The sequence below is a fragment of the Podarcis bocagei genome (assembly GCF_964188305.1).
Source record: "Podarcis bocagei genome assembly, chromosome: 15".
In the NCBI taxonomy this organism is placed as follows: domain Eukaryota; kingdom Metazoa; phylum Chordata; class Lepidosauria; order Squamata; family Lacertidae; genus Podarcis; species Podarcis bocagei.
In genome coordinates, this window is record NC_138141.1 from 4814850 (window position 1) to 4837893 (window position 23044).

At 41.9% G+C, this 23044-nt stretch overlaps 1 protein-coding gene and 1 long non-coding RNA gene across 2 annotated transcripts; one reads left to right on the top strand and one right to left on the bottom strand.

Annotated features, from left to right (window-relative positions):
* The first annotated feature begins 192 nt into the window (after nucleotides 1-192).
* BNIP3L (BCL2 interacting protein 3 like) lies at nucleotides 193-14308 on the top strand. The gene is made up of 6 exons (XM_081171853.1): nucleotides 193-404; nucleotides 5630-5810; nucleotides 8040-8112; nucleotides 9742-9845; nucleotides 10802-10951; nucleotides 11710-14308. Exons 1-6 carry the CDS (start codon nucleotides 317-319, stop codon nucleotides 11756-11758), a joined length of 645 nt encoding a protein of 214 aa, XP_081027979.1. The 5' UTR covers nucleotides 193-316; the 3' UTR covers nucleotides 11759-14308.
* LOC308574297 lies at nucleotides 13941-19009 on the bottom strand. Its single transcript, XR_014002456.1, has 2 exons — nucleotides 18313-19009; nucleotides 13941-15678 (listed from the first exon to the last, which is right to left on the bottom strand). It is a non-coding gene; the product is annotated as an uncharacterized lncRNA (long non-coding RNA).
* Nucleotides 19010-23044: the final 4035 nt, after the last annotated feature.

Here is a 23044-nt window from a genome sequence, read left to right on the forward strand (position 1 = left end):
ACACAAAATAGGCCTGAAGGAGGCGGCACCAGTCGAAGCTCCGGCGCGTGCGCAGTGTAAGAGGGGGCGGGGCAAGAGGGATGTGAGCGCGTGCAAGAGCGCACGCGCGGCGCCGCCGGCGCGACCGCACCCCCCGCGCGGACGTGAGGCGCGTCAGGGAGGAATGGGGCCGCGTGGGCGTGGCGGCCGTGGCGCGTGCGCAGTGAAGCCGGGGCGGCTGGGCTTGCTGCTGCTGCTGCTCCGCCTGCCCAGCATACAAACAGAGACCCACAAGCAGAGGCCTCGCCGTGCCGCGTCTGTCGCCGCCGCCGCCGCCATGTCCTCCCCTCAGGACTCGCTTCACCAGCACAACAACAACAACAACCCGCCGCCTGACGGGACGCCCGCCGAGGCAGGCCTCAACAGTGAGTGGGGGCGGGAAGGGAGGGGGGGCTTCACCTCGCCTTCCTGGCTCACGTCAGGCTCCTCGGCCTGGAAGCGACTTCGCATCCCCTCAGGTGGCGGAGGGACCACCTCAGCAGCCCCCCCCCCCACCATGCCCTCCTGGATTGGTCGGCAGCTGGGCCGCGCGAGAGGTGGTTGGCCAATGGGGGGGCTGGCGGGGCTCAGAGGGGGTGGGGCTTGCAATGGAACGCTGGTGGGGAGGGGGCGGGGCGGAGGAGGGGCAGGAATTTTTTTGGGGGGGAGGATTGGAGCCGAGGAAGAGCACCTGGGGGGACGGGGGGGGCAAAGCTTATTTGCCTATTTAATTAAAGTTCGCATCCCTCCAGGCGGCTGGGATGCAGCCCTGGCCAAAAAGCCTCGCCAGTTCCAAAACACCAGCATGTGCTTTTGTTTACGTGGACCTACACATTTTCTGCCTCGGAGCTTCCTAGCGTGATTAACTCCTGCTGAAAAAATAACCACCACAAAATATGTAAAACAACGATCTTAAAATATATACATATGTATTCTTCGTTTTCTACTTATTAGCTGCTGCTTCCTTTTTGTTTCTTTAATTAAGTTTTCTTATGTTAAGGGACGCTATTTCACAGCAGTTTTGCTGCCAGTGCTGAGATAAACTTTATTTCTTTTTTGATAAAGTGTGAAAGGGATTGTGGGGGCCTTTCTTTGTGTCTGCGCCCCACTTCCCTGCCCCCCAAGCTATGAATGAGTATTGGTACTTGGCTCCAGACTCCAGTAAAGCGATGGATGCCTGGTTGTCTGTCTGAGGTACAGTCCTTGGATCCCTAGCCTCCTTGGAAATGAAAGGAACTGGGTGTGTGCAACAGCAGTGGAACAGTGATCAGGAATAAAGAGGCCGGCTTTTTGAAAGAAGGAAGTTTAGGTGGTCACAGGTAGGAGAAAAATAATGGGCTGGAGATGACTATGGATGGAGCTGATGAGTTAAATTTTGGAAATTAAAGGGGGGAGTGGAAAGGATTGGAGTGTGGGAAGAATGGAATAGATCTTTGTGAGAGAAGGACTTACTGAATGGTCTGTTCTTGTTTATTTACTGTTCTAGACAGAAAGAATTGGGAGGTTGATGTTGCATTCCTAAACATACCTTGGAAGTATGGCTCATTGAAGGCAAATTGCCTAAACTTGGTTTCAGTAAGGTTTATAAGTAAGTTTCAATAGCTGCAGGCAGATAGCAGTTTGGCAGACGAGTCAGATGGTATGCCGTGAGAGATCTGTGAATTGGCATGTTTTGACAGGGTGAGCTAATTTAGTTGCTGGCTATCTCAAATAATTGGGATGCTGGGGAACTAGCTAGAGTGTGAGAATGAGTTTATTCAGTGGCTGAGTCAATATTACTGACGTGTGCTGTTTTTCTCTTATATCCGGGGTCTGTCAGCTGGTCCGGTGTAACCTTTTGTTTGTGGATCAGGATGGAGGAACATCCAAATAGCTTTGGCTTGGATTTCATAATACAGTAGTGAAATTATTCTTGATCGTCTCACATGCGTGGCGATTTCATATATATGAACTAATGATTTAAAAGATGGCTAGCCTGAAAGCAGCATTCTTCTTCCCTGCCCTCTCCCAGTCCCCAGTATACCTGACAAGTTAATCTGAAAGGCAGTTAATCTGCTCTTCTTAAAACATATGCCTATTGAATGAGTCCACTATCATGCATACAATTATTCCTTAATAAGGTTTCTGAGGATTGTAGTTGAAATTCTTTGAGACCATGCATTATCAAAGTTCATTTTAACTTGGACATGTACATGTTGTATTTTGAACTTCACACAAATAAAAGGTTTTCTCCCATTTGCTTAGTATTGTAAACTATTTTTAAAATTCTATTAAAAATCGTTAAGGCAAAATTGCATGTATTCATGTGAAACATTTTTAATCTGCCCTTTATCAACCAGTGATGCCAGTGAGGAAAATATGAAAACCACAGTGAACAATTTCATCAGAATCAAATCACAGGGCAGATAAAGAGACCATCTGGATCACTGTTCTTGTTACGACTTGTGCCTGGGTCTAGAAGGAAGGCCACACTGATAGTTAAAAACATAAACTCAAAATTGGTCTCCCCACCCAGAAAAACAGTTTGTCACTCTTTGTTTCATACATAGCCATGATTCAGCTTTCTTGTTTAAAGAACCTGTATTTTCTAAGATGTTTCCAAGACATGAAATTCATCTCATGCTACAATCTTACTCCTTCAGCCGTTGTCCGAACTCCTGGAATTCAGCCTGAAACTTTTACAGTGCTTTACAAAAGTTCTGTCTGGTTATTTTTCAGGAAAATCTTCTGATGTGGAACACCCATCCTGCTGCCCCTTATATTGTGTTCTAGAGTGTATTTATGGTGTAAGCAAGAGAGATTAGTCTAATTTGAACTTGGAAAATCACAAGAAAACATAGGAGAGAAAGTTGTGTCTCAATATATTTTGCTTCAAGCACCTTCAACACTTGGAATTATGCCTCAAAACTTAGGGGTAACTATTGCAAATGTAGCATTATTGTAGCGTTTGTAGTGGAATTCAAGAAGCTTGGGCTCTGTTCAGACATAATGACCTCGATCAAAAAAGCCCAGTTTTTTAAAGGGGATAACTGGTGTGTGCCTATCTGCCTTGCACCTCATGCTCAAATTCTGGTTTGTAGTCTGAGATTAAACTACAAATTCTCAGTTTGGATGTACAGTGGTGCCTCGCAAGACGAAATTAATCCGTTCCGCGAGTCTCTTCGTCTTGCGGTTTTTTCGTCTTGCGAAGCACGGCTATTAGCGGCTATTAACGGCTTAGCAGCTTTAAGAAAAAGGAAACAAACTCGCAAGAACTCGCAAGACGTTTCGTCTTGCGAAGCAAGCCCATAGGGAAATTCGTCTTGCGGAACGACTCAAAAAACGGAAAACTCTTTCGTCTTGCACGTTTTTCGTCTTGCGAGGCATTCGTCTTGCGAGGTACCACTGTAATGGGAAACTTTGATTTAACAAATCCTAAAGCTCTTAACTTGTGTGAGGGGTGAGGGAGTGCATGGACATGGAACAATGCTTGTTATAATAAACCATGATTTATTAGACTGAGATTTTTGGTCTGAACTGCACCTTAATTTTTAGCTTACTCAAACACCTGTTGTAGTAACACACTTTTGGCCAACTCTCTGACAGTCCTCATTACTATCTGTAACATAGTCAGTGGACAAAAGTGTTTTACAATCTGTAATCCCTTCATCCTCACTGTGATAGATCACTGTTGTTACCATTTTATAGTAAGGTAAGGAAATAATGCTGTGAGTGTTGTTTTGTCCACTGACAGTGATGCTGAAATTCTACAGGTTTCAGAAAGCAGCTAGAAAAAGTTAGACAGTTTGTGTCTTTTTAAAAATTAGCTCCACACTTCATGTGTTTGATACATGGTGACTGTTCCTTTATGATAAAGATGCACATCTGCACTACTTTTGTGTCCCCATCATTTGAAAACACATTAAGGGGGAAATGAACAATGGAAATTGCACAGGAATTGAACCCGGATCTCCCAGATTCAAGTTTGACTCATGTTAGGCCACAGTGACTACTAGTTAAAACGGTATCTTAAGTTTTGCTTCAAAATACCGTTTATGTTATGATCCTTGGTTTTCTGATGATCAGAGCTGAAAAAGTCCTAGGAGATTTTAGAAATATTTTTGATTATTTTTTCTGTAAGTATGTACAGTGGTACCTCGGGTTAAGAACTTAGGTAATTTGTTCTGGAGATCTGTTCTTAACCTGAAACTGTTCTTAACCTGAAGAACCACTTTAGCTAATGGGGCCTCCTGCTGCCGCCGCGCCGCTGGAGCACAATTTCTGTTCTCATCCTGAAGCAAAGTTCTTAACCTGAGGTAATATTTCTGGGTTAGCGGAGTCTGTAACCTGGAGCGTATGTAACCTGAAGCGTATGTAACCCGAGGTACCACTGTAATACAAGCCTTGCTGGATTGAACCAAATGTCCCTCTGTTCCAGCATTCTGATTCCCAGTGTAGTTAGACAGATTCTTCTGGGAAAGTTACAAGCAAGGCATATATGCAAAAACATTTACTGGCTCTAGCACTTGATATTTAGAAGTATACTATATGCTGGGTAGCTCCATATTACGATCATGTCTTGCCCACCCGCTGCCAGAGCGGGGTTTCCTTGGGGTGGCACTGGCAGCAGCAGGTGCCTCCGGAGGGTTGGGGAGCAGCAGTGGTTGCGCAATGTGAGCGCTGACAGTTGGCAGCTTTTTGGTGCCTTTTGCTACAGTGGGGGGGGGGGAGTGTGGCTCTTGCATGCACTCGCAGCAGTGAGCATACTCAGTCTGTTGCTGGGAGGGGAGGCAATTGTCCTCCTGTGCCCAGTGATGTCAGTGCCAGCAGCGGGCAGCCTTGAGTCTCAGGCCAAGGATGGCAGCCAGACTTTTGGAGCTGTTTGCAAAAGGAGAATCTTCAGGCACAAAATGCACCTGGTGGCCAGCTAATTTCAAGACCAGACTTCAGTGTCAAATGCACTTGCTTAGTGTTAACTATACAGTTATACCTGAACACTGCAGTGGTTATCTGTTTAAAAAGTACAGGTTGAACATTTTGTCCTTGCTCTACACTTGAGGCAGCAAAATATATTCTTTCTTGAAAGAGTCAGGATGTGTGTGCTTATTTTAAGTCCTGTCAATCCAGACTGCGTCAATTTTTCCCAGATGTAGAAGTCCTTTTGAACAAGATTCATCTGATCATAGGGAAGGAACAGGATACTGATAAAATTGTGCAGAAGGACTTCAAAAGCAAATGATGCATACATCTGTTCCATCAGCTCCAAGCGTAGACATAGAAGATACAGTGGCAATTTCTGTCAGCAGGAGTTCCTTGCATTTCCAGTGCACACTGCTCATAGACACACTCATTGAAGACACAGCATCAACATCTCCAACGTGACTGATCACACAAGTAAACAAATATTAGCAGTTATTTACATGTGGCTGGTTCATAATGTGTGAATTTACTTTTAAAAAATAGTTCATAATGTTGCTCTGCTGATAAATGGAGAAGTATTATTTGGTGTCTGTGGATGTCTTCTTTCTGGTTATCTAAATTTGGCATGACTGCATATTTCTGCAAGTGAGTGATAAACCTTATGCTGTGTTTTAGTTTCATGGTTTCTGATGAAACATCTGCTGTTCAACAGGCTCCTGGGTAGAGTTGCAGATGAATGGCAATGGCAACGATAATGGAAATGCGAAAAATGGTGGTCTGGAACACGTTCCTTCTTCATCTTCCATCCACAATGGAGACATGGAAAAGATACTTCTAGATGCTCAGCATGAGTCTGGACAGAGCAGTTCAAGAGGTAGTTCTCACTGTGACAGGTAGGAATTCAAGTTCTATCAACTTCACTGGAATAGATACATTTTTCTTGAACCAAGTGCTGCCAGTTCAGTTCCTAGCCTGAATATAAACTGAATGTTTTTTATTCTTCTTTACCTCCTATATACATTTATTTTTGAACAAATAGTCTTTCGCTACTATGAATCTATGGGCTGCAATTCAAATACTGTTAAATAATCCTATTGACTTCTGGAGGCTTCAGTCTTCAATTACTTAGATTTATTTCTGAATGACTGGAAAAGTTGTGTGTACCTGGGTGCTGTCCTTGTACATCCACATTTGAATATCAACTTAAAGTTTTTGAGGGTTTTTTATAAAAAAGTAGAATATTTTTCAATCTTCTTAACTAGAAACTGGCTGTAAGCCATGTTGGTCATCTTGAGGCAGGTTCTTTGTGTTCAGCCACCTCTATGCCCCAAATCACCCTCATCCCCTTGTGCAAATCTACAGGTACGAGTAAATAGGCTAACCCAAGTTAAAGATGACTGTCTTTGTAGTTTCAAGGAGTGTTTAAAGCCTACTAAGTAGCAGGTAATAGGGAATGCAACCCCGCCCCCAAAATTATTAGTCAATCTGACCTAGAGGAACATTTTCTTGTTTCCAAATACGGTGCAAAACACAACTCACCCATCAAATCTCTCAAATAGTCTTGGCAATCTAGCAGAAGTCTATGCCATGCAGTATCTCTTCATGGCATCTTTGTAATTATTATTGTAAATAAAAATGTCCTGTTGTAATTGCTTTCTCTGTCCTTTTTCCTGTTAACCCTTGGACATGGGTTTACTTTTTCTGATAATGTTAAAACACCCTTCTATTTTATAGTACAGTGGTTCCTCGGGTTAAGTACTTAATTCATTCTGGAGATCTGTTCTTAACCTGAAACTGTTCTTAACCTGAAGCACCACTTTAGCTAATGGGGCCTCCCTCTGCTGCTGGGCCACTGGAGCATGATTTCTGTTCTCATCCTGAAGCAAAGTTCTTACCCCGAGGTACTATTTCTGGGTTAGCGGAGTCTGTAACCTGAAGTGTATGTAACCCGAGTTACCACTGTAATAAATTTTTAGAAAAAAATAGAAGTGTGTTCTGAAGAAGTCATAGGTCCTACTATTATCATCCTTAGGTCTTACTATTGGTCCTAAATGGTCCTACTATTGTATTTAATATACTACTAGTTGATTACATTAATCAATTTAAAGATGACCAAAGAAATTCTTCTAATTGAGTCTGTGTCAATGTGATATCCTTCCTTGGAGGTTTTTAAGCAGAGGTTGGGTGACCATCTGCCAAGGACGCTTGAGCTGGGATTCCTGCATTGCAGGGGGCTGGACTAGATGACCTTTGGGTCCCTTCCAACTCTATGATTCTGTGATACAACAGAGTAGTTGTTCTTTTGCTAGGGAGACGAGCTGATCTTTTGCTAGGGAGACAAGCTGACTGGCTTCTGAATTTCAGAAATGGGTATGGCCCTACTTTCTCACTGGAAGCAGATGATTAGGGGGACAGGCACCAACTACTCTAATAAAAGGAAGAGAGGATATGAACAGAGCTAGGTGGTTTCTGGGCAGCAATGTAAACTCTTTTGCTTTTGCTTTGCTGTTACAACCCTTCAACATATGCATAGAGTTTTGAGTTTTTGCCACTGAGGAAGCACAAGAAATCAAGTTCTTTGAATTTTTAATTTCTCAGTTAGAATCCAGCATACATGCAAGTGATTATTTACAGTCATTTGTCCTAATTTCAAATGTACTAACATTTTCTTAATGAGATTTGCAGTACAGAAATAAATCTAATGGTGTTCAGCATTAATTATATAGTATTGCACCCTTCAATTGCAGTAGTCTGATACATGCATTGGAAGCCAGCAGACACACTGGCAACCATGTTCTTTCTGCATTTTAGTTAATATGTGTCTGTCTTAAGTGAGTTTTTTGTTTATCCAAGTACCTCAGGGTTGTAAAATCTTGTAGGCCCAAGCTAGTAAGATCTTGTGCTACTTTATCCAAGACCTACATGGTTGTTTTACGCTGTTCCAGAAATGGAGCTGCTCTCAGCAGCTTTTTCTGCCCTGTCCTCAATCTACATGTTCCCTGGATCTCCTGATGTTACCTGGCCCTACACAGTACTACACAGGTTACGTTCAGTACTTCTAAGCGCAGATAATTATTATAATTAAGTTCCATAACATTAGTAATTGTACCCTTTTATTCTAGCCCTTCTCCTCAAGAAGATGGACAGATAATGTTTGATGTGGAGATGCACACTAGTAAAGACAATAGTTCTCAGGTACGTTTTCTATCCATATGATACTGTTTGAGGTGAAGATGTTAAGCCTACCTGAAAGAGCAATTTAAGTTAAAACATGTAACCATATTTTCTACTGAGAACTGAAGTAAGAGCAGCATGCGTTTAAGTGGATTAGTAAGCAGAATTTTAAATTGTTTTCTAGCAATGAATCTTCATTTGCTTTAACCTTTAAAAATGGCATAATCTGCATTTCTCGGTTTTGAGTTGTTGAAAACACACTTCTGTTATGCATTCAGTGTGTAGTTTATAAATAAATCCTTAGGCTTAATGTTTTTTGTCCTGTCAGTGGCCTTGACCTTGTCAGTGGTTCAGCACCTGAGATACTGCATCATATAATTTAAAGCATTGAGTAAAACAGTGGCATGGAACCTTTGGCCCATGGACTTAATTAGGCCTGGAAAGAGTTCTAATTTGGCCCATGAGGCTGTTTTCTCCAATCCACATTCACTACCTTTACACCTGGCATCGTTTATGATGTCAGGTGTGGGCTCCGACAAAGGAAAGTACTTCACTTAACATCTGGCAAGTGGCAGTTTGATACTCCCTCTCTTGGTCAAAAGGGCCTGCAAGGGGATGGGGGCAGAATGTGACCTCCAGTTGAATCCCGTTCCCCACACCTGCTGTAAATAAAAATGTTTATTTTGAAACCTTGATTGCAATTAGGATTTTAGAAAACGAATTTTGATCTCACGTGAGAGTTTCGAGTGTTGGAGAGTTTGTTGTGGCAAGTTGCCAGAAGGCTTTTATGTATGTAATTATACACTCAGGGAGACCTAGTCATTAAATTGCATTGAAGTGATAGCTAGGATTTCAGGGTTTTTATCAATAGTAAGGTTGCCTTTAATTTCAGACAGTGCTTAGTCTTCAAGCCTATTATAAATATTACAATATATCATAGTTATTCTTCCTTAATTCCTTCCTTTTATAAACATCTTTAGATAAATGCTGGCCTTGAGCATTGTGAGAAAGCTTTGTTTTTGATATTGTTGTTATTTTACTTACACACCTTTCACCAAAGGTTTCCAGGGTGGATAACAACAATATAAAAATCAGTTTAAACAGCTTATAATTGGAAGAATTGGTGAGTCCATATATATATATATATATATATATATATATATATATATATATGCACTATCAAAGGCAGCAGTGTGTGTGTGTGTGTGTGTGTGTGTGTGTGTGTGTACACACACACACAGAGAGAGAGAGAGTGCCTGCTAAACAATGAAGGTGCCAGATGCAGGTCTGTGAGAAAGGAGTTCCCCAGCTTACGTGCTGCTAGAGAGGATACCCTCTAAATAAGTGACAAGAACTGATGCAAATTAAATCTGTTTAATTTGTTCTCACTTAAGTACATGGGTTGGATAAGAGGGTCAGAACTACTAATCTTTTGCACATCTCCCTATCAGTGCTGGGCAGTAACTACCGCAAGAAGTAGTTGGGTTAGTAAGTTGCAAATAACACAAAATGCCTATTGACATAAACATAAGCAAATATATTTTCTATTTAAGATAAAACCAAAGAGAAAATAAATCCTTGAAACATCATGGAATTACACTTAATTTTACCTTACTTAAATTTGTGAAGTTGCTCCCTGTTTATTTTCAGTCTGAAGAGGAAACATTAGAAGGGGAGAAGGAGGTGGACATTTTGAAGAAAAGTGTTGATTGGGTATCGGACTGGTCAAGTAGACCTGAAAATATTCCTCCCAAGTGAGTTGAAATCTTTACTAATCAACGGTCCTTTCCTTAGAAGGAAATATTGTTGTATCAGAATACAAAGCTTTGTGGTGGTGCTGTTTTTAAGGGATTACTGTAAGAAGTGCTCTCAAGGCTTTTAGCAAAAATAGTTAAATTCTGTACCTTGTATTTTTTTCCTGGCAAATATGGAAAACAGTCCTTCTTGCTCCCCACCCCCTGGTGTACTTGTGCTGCAGCACTCTTCATAGGATGCAGATGTAACATCTGAAAAGGACCTAGGGGCCTTAGTGGACCAGACCTAGAGTCCTGTTTCCAGTTCTGGGCAACACAGTTTAAGAAGGATATTGACAAGCTGGAATATGTGCAGAGGAGGGTGACCAAGAGGCTCAGGGGTCTGGAAACCAAGCCTGATGAGGAATGGTCGAGGGAGTGGTGCCCTTCCTGTGGAACACCCTCCCATCAGATGTCAAGGGGAGAGAGAGAACCACACAACTTTTAGAAGACAGATGAAGGCAGCCCTGTATTGGGTAGTTTAGTTTTTAATGTGTGACTTTTATTATGTTTTTATATGTACTGGAAGCCATCCAGAGTGGTTGGGGAAACCCAGCCAGATGGGTGGGGTAATAATAATAATAATAATCATCATCATCTTATCTGTAATGGTAAAATAATGCTGATTTGTGTCTCATGAATGGTAGGCTGCGTGGGGATTTTAAATGTGGTATCCCTAGTGCATATATTAAAAGTAGGAGAATAGATAACAGTATCTCTCTATCTGAAAAAGGAATGTTATTTCGGGCCTCCCCATCTCTTCAGCTACTGCTCCCATGTCTTCTGAATCAGAGTGAGATGTCTTTCCCAGAAGCTTCCCAACTCTTAGATTTTGAGATTGTTGTCTGTTGTGCTTTTTAAAATGTGTCCAGTTCAGTGCATTCTATGAGATGCCATCCATTTCTTCTTTTTTGAAGGGAATTTCACTTTAGACATCCTAAACGAGCTGTTTCGTTAAGCATGAGGAAGAGTGGAGCCATGAAGAAAGGGGGCATTTTCTCAGCTGAGTTTCTTAAGGTTTTCATTCCATCTCTGTTCATATCTCATGTTTTGGCTTTGGGACTAGGGTAAGTACTAGCACGTATGTTTAGCTTTTATCCGCATTGGATTAGAAAGTATATTTATATGGGGGAATTTACTCATCAATTGCTTTGGGATGTTTTAAGGGAAGTGATGCATATAATTTACTACAACTATTTAAATTTATATCTTACCCTTCCTCCCAAAGGAGCCCAGGGTGACAAACACACAAACAATAAAACAAAACGTCTCAGAACAATTCCAATGCAGATGCAAACTGAGTGAATAAACTCTTGGAGATTTGTACACTTTAATTACTTTCAGCAGTTTTGAGGGTAACCCAGTAGAGATCCCATTGTATTTGGAGAAAGAATAAAAATAATTTTACATACCAAGGAGAACCCTGTGAAGCAATACAAGGTGTTCATTTGATCAGCCAGATCAGAAGAGAAGAATGTTATAGAAGTAAACTCAGTGACTGGAAAGCAGGGGGAACCCTGCAGATACTTCACATAACATCTTTTTGTAAACTGCTTTGAGGTTTTTTTACATTCAAGTGGTGCACAAATTTTATGAAATAAATAAATAACTTTAATCCTGGGAAGAATCAACTATAGATGATAACAATATGCTTTCTTTACAAGATGTGTTCATTCCAGTCTGATGAGTTGTGTGAATTAGTATTAAACTACATTAACGTATTTGTATGATTGGTGGATGTTAGTCTTACTACTTTAGCTGAACAAAACCTTAAGCATAATGAGAATTTCTAAGGCAACATACTTTGCTTTGTGCTTCCTTTCAGTATCTACATTGGAAAACGACTGACCACACCTTCAGCTAGCACTTATTGAAAGAAGTGGTGCACAAACCCTGGAAATCCTTGTAATCTGTGAAGGTGTTATTGTCACATTTGTACATCTTGAACTTGAGACAACTTTAAGCATGACCCCTTCCCAGCCTCCACCTTGTTTTTACATATCCAGGTTCCAGTAACTCTTGAAATTCAGTATTGTATTGGAACTCTGTGGAGGTGTCTCAATAGTCTCTTCCCTTTCCCTAGCCTTCCTCCACATCCTGCAAGACACATCAGAGTTGCCTAACAGAGTTTACAATTGCCTATACGTTGCAAGGGCTTCTTTCAGTGCAAAATGCCACCAGCAAATTATAATTTTATCAGTGATGGTGTTGCCTCCTCTACTACAGCAAGAAATAATCTGCACAGTGCATGCATGATTAAATTGTTGGGTATAAGAACCTCCAGTCTGTAAAAGACTCATAATTAACTGAAGTTGGTTGTAAAAACAAACAAAATCATTGGCAGTTTTGTTCTAAAGTGTATCTTATTTTACAATTCTCTTGCCTAATGTTTTCAGCTTTTGGGAGGCAAAAACTCACAAAAATCAAAGCAGCATAAAAATTGATTAATCAGCAACTTTTAATACTGAGTAATACTTGTCTTTTCTATGAAGTAGTGAATTAATTTCTGGTAGGAAAAAAACCTGTCCAGCATCTAGAAATCGTTTTTAGAAAGAACTGCATTATTTGCATGTGAAGAAGCTTTTAGTATTCCTTAGCATTTTACTTAACAAAAGGTTTCCTTTTAAAAGTAGTTTAACTTGAAGTATTTTTGAAGTATTTAGACTCCATGTAAAAGGAGATTTTACTTGTTTTGGAACCACTTGCAATTTTACAAATAGATGATTGTTTCAGTAGCTACTTGAGGCATACTTCCTGGAAATAGTCTTGCAGTTGTGTAAAACACAATTTATGAAGCTCTGAGCTGTCTTCTGTGGTTGAGTTTCATTACTCCCATTTTCCATGGTTTATTGTTGAATGTCCCTTGGCAATACCTGAAATCCTAAGGTCCTTAGTGATATCTTGTATAGCTAGATGGGAATCTTGCTCGTGGGAACACTCAGCCTTTTCCTCCTTCAGATACACTTTTTTTTCCAAAATGTGAAGCTTAGTTCCAAATGGTTTCAACACATGTGGGCAGACGAATGCCCCTAAGTAGATTTGTATTGGATTTTGGAACATGTAGCATGATTCTGAAGGATAGAATGCTTTGTTTTATATCTATATAATATATGAATGATGAACTTTAATACTGCATATTTAGGGAACCATTACTAATTTTAAAACTAGTGAAATTCCATTGAAATAGAATGTATTAGATTGACAGCAAAAACACCCAAAATATAAGTTGGTGAACCTTTGGAAACAGGTACTCTGTTTTTCTCTTTGCATCAGATCTCCAAGCAGGCAGTGTAAGCATGGTGGCCAATGCCAGTGAAAATAGGTGAACGTCATGAAGCAGAGTGAATAAGCATGAAATCCATTTCTAAAGTATATTTGTTTCAGTCTGTGTTTCTGTAACACAACATGCTTATTTTATTTTTATTTTTTACTATTCTGTGGTAACATCTGGGTTTCCCTTTGCCCCCTTAGGCTTTGAATGATAGCACTTGTATTACTTGCAACCGTGTATTTATTTCCTGTGTGGATATGGGGATATTTTTGAAGTGATGAAAACATAGTAAGGAGTTTAAAACAATAACATCAAACTGACAAACCTAGCTAGGGTTAAAAGTCTGACAGTACTTTCAACATTGATTATTGTACCCTGTTTTGTAACACAATTGCAACATGGCATAATGTATATTAAATTGGGACCATGTTTGTTTTAAAACAAAATAAAGCTTCGCTCCTTTCCAGATTACATGATAATTAATCTGCAGAACGCTGTGTGATAAATTATCGTATCTATATTTTGGGACTTCTGTACTATTACTCAAGCAGCTATGAGATTGAAATTGCTGGTGGAGAAATACCATTGGCGTTTTAATATCTGATCACTGTTGGGCTGTTGTCATGTAATGATACAAAGCAGTATTTATTGATATGCAACTACAAGCCTGAAAGACCATGACTTTTTGTTGTTCTATGGAATGGACCAGATTATTATTAATTTGAAAAGGGGTAGTAACTATAAAGCTTTGTTAATTTAAATATTGTTAAATAGCTTTATGCCTGTTTACAGTTGGGGGGAACTGCAGGCCTTGTTATTCAAATGATCAGTGAGAAAACCAGGCTTGAAATATTTGTACATAGGATCAAGCAGAAATGCATAAACTCGCACATTAAAGAAAATGCAGTGGGCTGAACTGCAACACTAATAAAACAATACACCTATTTACTGTTCCTTTTTTAAAGTGAAAACTTAAATTTTGGAAATAACTTTTTAAAAAAGACACATCACTGAAATAATTGGCGTTAACTGAGCCAAAGTAATGCATTCTTCATATTTAGTTAGCACTTTGTAACATTATTATACAGTTTACAGTACATGTATAAGTTGTAGCTATAAGCATTTTGTGCCATTAAAGCTGTCACAAAACTGAGTTTCTGCTGGTTGCTTTTTACCAATTATTTCCACCCCCCATAAGAATTTTTGGATAACTGATCATTGTGCATGTTGGACGCATTCTTGGGACCATGTTATACTATATATTTTTAGGTGTGCATCCACTTTAGGTACATCTAAACATGTAAAGGATTAATGTGACAAGAACATGACGGTAAACATGTATTATGTAACTATGCTAGGTGATGAGCTGGAATTGGCTCCATCACTTAGAGCATACATGTTTGGTTTGCTTGTCCGTATTGTGTGAAACTGCCCCAGTGCATATTCTGACTTGAGGCATTTTACCATGAACTGCTTGTTTCAGAACAAATACTCTCTTATTGCTTCATTTTATATTCACCTGACAAAGAGCTCCCAGAACTTTTCAAAACCAACTTTCACATGTGGTTGAAGTGACTTTGCATCCTCATTCAAAGTTTTTCTCAGTGCTTAGAGCTTGCATGCCTATCAATTTCAATCCAAAATGTTCACAAAATCCTTTAATTATGCTGATAAAAGCAAAGTGAAATGGTTTGCACACACACACAAAAATACTGGTAATGTTTAAATCTCCTATATTTTCCCCTGTGATTATTTCCTCATATATTGACTTGAAAGTGACATTTTTCAGATTTCAGATTATTTTCATCATTGCAATGATTTGCTAAAAATTCATCTAGGAGAAGTATGGAAACTGGACTGATCACTCTGAGACTGAATTAGTGGTGTTGCTAAGGTATGGCAGAATAAAGGTAAAGGTACACCTGACCATTAGGTCCAGTTGCGGACGACACTCGGGTTGCGGCTCTCATCTTACTCTATAGGTCAAGGGAGCCGGCGTTTGTCCACAGACAACTTCCGGGTCATGTAGCCAGCATGACTAAGCCTCTTCTGGCGAACCAGAGCAGCGTGCGGAAGCGCCGTTTACCTTCCCGCTGGAGCAGTACCTATCTACTTGCACTTTGATGTGCTTTCGAACTGCTAGGTGGGCAGGAGTTGGTTGTGCAGCAAGTTTCTTTACTTCATTCTGGAAGTGAGCCTGAATTGAATTGTTCCTTCACAGCTTGACAATGTCGTCGGCATGAAATCAGGACGCAGATGTTGTGATCAAGACAAAGTTGTTGAACAGATTGTTAGTCCAGGACTCTTCAGACTTCTCTGTAATATGCATTTCAGCATATCTGAACGCACACATGTGCAAAGTGCATATAATTTCATTTCTATAACTTTGATGGTAGCACAAAGTGTCCTCCTCACCCACCCCCATTTTGGCACTAACTGTTGAGGTCAAAGGTTGTGGGAACATACTTTCCTGCTCATTTTTTATCATAGCAGAATGGGGAGCTTTGGTGTTTCTCTTGAGATCTGGAAGCACATAAAAAAAATAGGGTTGTATCCACCTAATTCTTTGCACATGTAGAATGACTTTTACAACAGTGAAGGAACTTGCTCCAACCCCACCCCACCCCCTGGTGCTTTTACCACCAAATCTGCTCCAGAATGGAACCACCTGGAGCAGATTTAGGGAGTCCTATGGCTCCCTCGGCCAGTTAAGCGAGATGAGCGCCGCAACCCCAGAGTCATCTGTGACTGGACTTAACTGTCAGGGGTCCTTTACCTTTACCTTTTTACGGTTATCAATGGTTAAAATCACTGTTTGTTCAGGAGAGGAATAATTTATTCTGGTCTGGCTTTACATGATACATGGAGACCTCACCAAGAAATATGCTTGGTATGGAGGAAAGATTGCTCAGTTCAACACTGAGCACTGGAGTTTTTGGCATTATCTTTGTATGAGCAGTGCTTGAGCAGAAACACTTCCCATCACGTGCAATCCTTAACATTAGATACCTAAAACCATGTTACTTCACATGGTTGCAGTTATAATGTTGGCACTTGCCTAAGATGTTTCCTTGACTCAAATGCAACTGGAGAAGGCACTTGTTCCTCATCTTCAGTATTAATCAGCAGCTTCCAATGTATAACAGTAAACTGCTCGAGGTGTCTCACAAAGCAGTCAGCTAAAGAACAAACCCTTTCCACAAGCGTAGAAGGAGCTACTGTACTGCTGGTGTTTAACCATTGATAACTGTAAAAAGGCTACCTGTAATTGCTTATATGCTGATCTGCAGGTTTATCTGCTTCCATTTGCAAGATCCTGGCACACAGTTCTATGTCCTGCAAGATTAGAGCTAAAAATATACTAACCAGGAAGGTCCCATGAAAAGTGTTCCTAGCATCCTATTAGTTCTTGATTAGTCAGCCATGGGACATGTAAAGGATGCTGAGTAATTTCCTCTTGGACTATCTAACTTCCTTATTGACATCAGAGTGAGTGACGTGAGATGTTAGGTGACACTTTTAATACTACAAAACTAGAATACAATTGGGATTGTGAAAAAGCATATCCTTCCTTTTAGGAGATATTATTTCCAGGCTTTGTAGAGGCAGCTCTTGTTCCTGCAGATTGATGCTGGGGCTCCTTAATTCGTTGCAAGATGCTGCAGCCCATAGAACCCGATTCTGTGAAAGGAAGTAGTTATGGCCACTTGTTTTGCTGAACCAAATGTGACTTGCTTGGTTCACTATTTTTGAGAAAGTCAATGCATGAGCTACAGTTCACTTTCTGTAGGTGTTTTGTGACAATTTATCAGACATGGGAAGGATTTGCCTTTTTCTCCGCTTGCAACAACTGATTTTTGTCAGCCTCTTTTATTTCACAGAAAACACAAAATGCTGCAGTGACCACCAATGGCAGCTGCCAGTATTTCCCCCAGATCAGATGTGAGGGGAACCTTTGCCCCTCCCCCAGATATTTCCTGAACTACAATTCCCATCAGCCTTAGCAAGCATGGCCAATGGCAGGGGTGATGGTAGTTCTAGTTTAGCAACATCTGGAGGGCTAAAGGTTCCCCACACCTGTGCTAGAATGGAACATTCTGGGAAAATAAAATTACTGTTGCCAACTCTCTCTGTGTATTTTATTGATGGGGGGGCAATCTGTGTATGATATTTATTTCATTTCTATCCCGTTTAATATATAAAAATATTTCTTAGTGTTCAGAAAATGGAAAAACAACAAAAGTTACAAAATTCACAATAAAATCTATAAGGATAACACTATTCTTCCAATGCAGCTCCTCTCTCTGCCCCCCTGAAGCTCCTAGCGCTCACCCAAAATGCCACCCATCTTGATCTCACCCAGCTCACAGATAACCCCCAAACACTCACAAGCAAAGAAGATTCCCGGAACATGCTGACATCAGCCTAGTCTTTCGCTCTAGGCTTGCTTTGATGGGCAGCCACCAAGGTCAATGGATGGGTGTAGCCAAGTGGAGGCAGGGAGGGGCAGCTGCCCCCCAATCAATAAAAATAAATAAAAATGCATAGCAAATTGAGATTCTGCCCCTCCCCCCCAAAAAAATCCTGACTGTGCCCGTGGAGCTGACCAGAGCTGTCTCCCACTCAGCGCTCACCCAACTGCACTGCATGCACCCAGTTGCAGGCTCAGCTGGTTTGGTGAGTTTCCCGCGGGTGCCAAGGTGGGCAGATAGGCCACCCTTCCACTCAGGGCATTCTCGTGGTTTTTGGATGTGTTTCCTCCAAGAGAAACAGAAACAAATATAATGAAGGGCTATAAATGGTGGGGCACATACCAGGTTCAGTCTCTGGCATATTGAGCTAGGGCTGTGGAAAAGACCTGTCTGAAACAACAAAGAGCAGCTGCCAGCCAGTGTTGGCAATACTGCGCTAGAGAGCGCCATGGTCACACTTGGAACATCAAAAGCAGCCAAAGTTGCTACAAAACATGTGAACTGAAGAATGAAACAAATTAAGAGATTAAATAATGGGGGGGGGAGTAATAATGAAAATAATTGAAATCTCTTCTCCACCTTTTGCAGAGCTCTAATTTTTTTTGGGGGGGGGAGATTGGATGTAGGTTGATAAATTACAGCTTGTAAAATAAACTGCTGACATGTTAATTCATAGTTTTATCACCTGCAGCGCGGTTCCTAGGTAGAAAGGTTTATAAAATCTGGTTCTCCTTGTTCCAGTGGGTTGGACAGGCAGGAAATGCTCGTCATGCTCCTTTTAATTTCGTGCAGTGTGGACGAGCCTGCCCTTGTGTCCGCCAGGATCTTCCGCACAAAAGGCTACTGGCACTGAGGGTGGGGTGGGCAGGGAGAGGAAGCGGCTTAGTAGAACTGAGAGGTTTCCGCTTCCCCGTGGAATTTCTTGCTGGATTTCCTGGCGTGAGGGTTGGTAGGCACAAAAGCTTTCGCCATTGGGTGGGATTGCAGTGGGCTGACTAGTGATGTCACTCAGGAGGCCTTCCTTGTTCCTGAGCTTTTCCAGGCTGGGATCTGACATCCTTTGATTGAAAGAGACAAGAAGGGCTTGGTGCTGAAAGGTAATCAGCCCCCTTCCCAACGCTAATCTTGCAGAGAACAGGACCACTTCAGAGCTTAAGCCAGAACACAGCAGGAATAAAATTAAGAATGACTGGCTGGGAAACCCAGGGGGAGATCTGGTTGCAGGATTTCCTGACTTGACAGCACAGCTGCTCCCCACGGAATTTTTCCTTGCAGTTTGTCTCTGGTTTGAACAAAGGTTTCCCCATTGTTCAGGCTATACAACTATGTTCTCTGCTGCCCATTCTCTAGATCCTCATTCTTCTTTGTCTTCCCTGATCAGCAGATACTATCTTGGTCACGTGCAGAATATCCCGCCCAAAATGAGGACAAAGATTTGCATAAAATTCACATATGCTAATTTATATTTATATATGCATATTTAGAAATAATCACTACAATTTAAATAAAAGAATAATGCTATAGAGGTGAAGACTGTGACCAACTGACACATGTGCATGCTAAGTTTGCTGTCCAGGTGCTTTGTTGTTGTTTAGTCGTGTCCGACTCTTTGTGACCCCATGGACCAGAGCATGCCAGGTGCTAACAATGAAATAAATAATGTCAAATCCAAGGTCTCTGTTCTTCCTTATGGTTCTTTATCTTTAAACTAGACTTGGACCACAAAGCCCTTGCAAACAGAGGACTGCCCTCTGAAAGCTCCTGAAATACCAGGCTGCCCTTTGTAAAATAGGACACATAACCATCCTAGTGTGCGGAACTTTATACAGTCAAATAGCACCAGTAACATGCAAGAAGGGTTGTTGTTGTTTTTTTGCAGAAGTGCCAGAACCCAAAGGCAAACCCCCCTAAAGTGGGGAATCTAAAAGGGGGAGTAGCAACAGCTGAATGAGAACTGCCCCTGTGGTCACAAAGAAAAGCAGAAAATGAGTGTCATGGGAAGAGGATGTAAGATGGTGTGGCTGGCTGACTAGCTGGAATGCTGAACAGAAGCACCCCATGCTGCAACATTTTGTTGCAGAGCCCACTTCTGATTGAATATTTTCAGTTCTGAAAAAATAAATATGCACATTGTAAACTGGCATGTTAGGGAGAAGGGTTCTAATTTAGTTTTCTAACTGCCTAGGACTTTTGGGGATGGGTGAATAATGTAATCACAATAAAAAAAATCCTTCCAGTAGCACCTTAAAGACCAACTAAGTTAGTTCTTGGTATGAGCTTTCGTGTGCATGCACACTTCTTCAGATACGCACACGAAATGTGCATGCACACGAAAGCTCATACCAAGAACTAACTTAGTTGGTCTTTAAGGTGCTACTGGAAGGAATTTTTTTATTTTGACTATGGCAGACCAACACGGCTACCTATCTACTACTGGAATAATGTAATCACGTGAGCTCCCCCTGCAGTCTGGAATCGTGTGGTTCAATCACAGGTTTACTGTGTCACAGATAATTAGGCCTAAGTCTCACTAGAACTTAGTTCCCAATAAGTATGTTCAGAACTATGTTCTAAGGAGTGCTACTTACACACTTGTTTCTAGGCAGCATCCTAATGTGGAAATAAATACACATCAGAACTACTGGATAGCACTGATCCTGGAACTGGGTGTAGAGTAGTTTCTCACACTGGAAGTAATCTCTCCCAAGCAAAGAGGGATTATTTTTTTCAAAGGATGACACAGAGGAGCATAATGCAGGGATCCCTAATCTTAAAACAAGGAAATCTCTGGCGATTATTGACAGCATCCTGTGACCTCCTATGGCGAGTGATGAAAACACGGTTGGTAGGTCACACGTGACTGATATTTAATGTAGGCAGGCAGTGAGCCAAGAAACTGTAATGATGGTCTCTGGAGGCCATGCTGTGAAATCAGAATGCTGTGCAGACAAATAATGCATGATTCTAACTGGGGCCTCTCTTAAGAGCTTCCAGAGATTTCAGGCTGCACCACAGTCTGGCATCAGCATTAACATCCTCTCCCAAGGATCAAGTTGCCACAGGGCAGAACTAGCGCCAAATGGCTTAAATGGTAAATTGGTAGGTTTTGATTGAACACTAGGAGAGCAATTTGACAATGGAACCAGTTACCAAGAGGGGTGGCAAGTTCTCCTTCACTGGAGATCTTGCCTACCACCTCAAGTGTATGGTCACCAGTGCTGATGCATAGAGTGCTGGTGACGTCCTGAGCCAAGGTGTTGGCCTTGATTAGGTTGGTGGTAAGGCCAAACTCCCCACAGGCACGGGCAAAATGACTGATGAGTCTCTGTGGAGTTTCCTGGGAGTGTGTTGTCAAGGCTGTGGTTTGTTTAAACTATAGTTAATGAAGAAAGGTCAGGTTCATCATAAACAGTATATAAACTATCGTTTTAAAAAATCCACAGTTCAGATGCTGTGTGGAACCGTGGTTTGCTCTTGTGAAAATGGAAGCTCTCGGTTTGAAAGAGAGGGAGAGGAGTGGGACACTGCACAAGTTCAAGGCTTGTTGCAGCTCACTTTCATAAAAGGACGCCTTGGTTTCTCATTACTCCTCAAGTGGGCCTGTTACTTCAGATGCAACTACAGCAGGACATAGGCAGAAAACTAAGGTGAGCCAATCAGTAAAGAACTAGAAGGAACACAAGGAGTGGGAAGTGATCAGTTAGTAAGAAGCATGCAAGCTCAGGCAAAAGACTCCAGGTTGCTGTGGAACCAGAGTACCTAACCTGTGACCCTTCAGTTATTATTGGCCTTCTCTTCCCATCAGCCCCAGTACACATGGCTAATGGCCAAGGACAAATGGGAGCTGGAGTCCATGTCCTCTTTTGGGGGGTCAACATGCCCATCTGGGCGGATTTTTACATTTTAAAGGAAATGTCTGGGTTTGGGGGTTCTTGTGGGCTCAGGCTGCTCTGCACAATGCAGCTGCTGCCAGCCTAAGCTGGAGATAGCTGCATGGTGGCAGACCCGTGCACCTGTGTCTGCAGGCCTCTTTTCCTGGCTTGGGCCGGCAGTAGCTCAGGCTGTCCTCTTTTTTGTTCTTCAAGATAAGATATGGCAACCCTACTCAGGAATCAAGAAGACAAGAAATTCATAAAAATTGGGAAATGTTTCTTATGTATATACAAAAGCACTGTAAAGAGGTCAAAACATTAGCAGGATTTTAAATACACTTGTATTGTAACAGAAAGGGTGGCGCTGTGGGCTAAAGCCTCAGCGCCTAGGGCTTGCCGATCGAAAGGTCGGCGGTTCGAATCCCCGCGGCGGGGTGCGCTCCCGCTGCTCGGTCCCAGCGCCTGCCAACCTAGCAGTTCGAAAGCACCCCCGGGTGCAAGTAGATAAATAGGGACCGCTTACCAGCGGGAAGGTAAACGGCGTTCCGTGTGCTGCGCTGGCTCGCCAGATGCAGCTTTGTCACGCTGGCCACGTGACCCGGAAGTGTCTCCGGACAGCGCTGGCCCCCGGCCAATAGATGTGAGATGGGCGCACAAACCCCAGAGTCTGTCAAGACTGGCCCGTTCGGGCAGGGGTACCTTTACCTTTATTGTAACAGAAAGTACAGATAATCTAGAAATATGAAAAATTGGAGAAGTATTGATATGCAGTTGAAAATAGAATTAAAAGGACCCATGGTTGGGATGGGAGGGAAGTCATGAGATTCAGAGTAATCTCAACATGTGGAATTTTTATGATATTATGATGTAACTATTTTTTTCTTTCTCCTTTGTTTTTTTTAAAAAAATTCTTTTATTTTCATTTTTGAAAATCAATAAAAATCATATTTTTTAAAAACAAAGATATGGCAACCCTAGGTGGTCAGTTACCTTCCTCACAGGTGGAGCCGTGCAAAGTGATCAAAGCCCCCTATTGGATCAAAGATGTTTCCTTACTGTAAAGGTCCAAGCCTTAGTAGGTACTAAACAAGTGCTTATAGGGTTGCCATATTTTGAAGGGCAAAAAAGAGGACACACAGAATTGCAAAGTTATAAGGGACTCCAAGGGTCATCCAGTCCAACCCGTCTGCAATGCAGGAATCTCAACTCAAGCAGCCCAAATGCCGTGTTCGCTTGGCCCACATGCCTCGGAGGAGGCTGTGCAGCTGCAAACTCCGTCTGCCACCCTCGCCCAAGCGCAACGGGGGGGGGGGGGATTTGCGCCCGTGGGAACTCCAGACCTCCTCGCATTGGCGCCGGGCTTAGGCTGCTGCTGCTGCTGCCAATCTTCCTAATTTTATTGGCTCGAATATGGGGGGGGGGAGAACAACTCCCATGACCAACCCCCCAATACCAACCCCCCAAAGACCACCCCTAAAAATGAACACCCCAAGATCACCCCCATCACAACTCCCATGACCAACCTCCCCAAAGACGCATCACCCC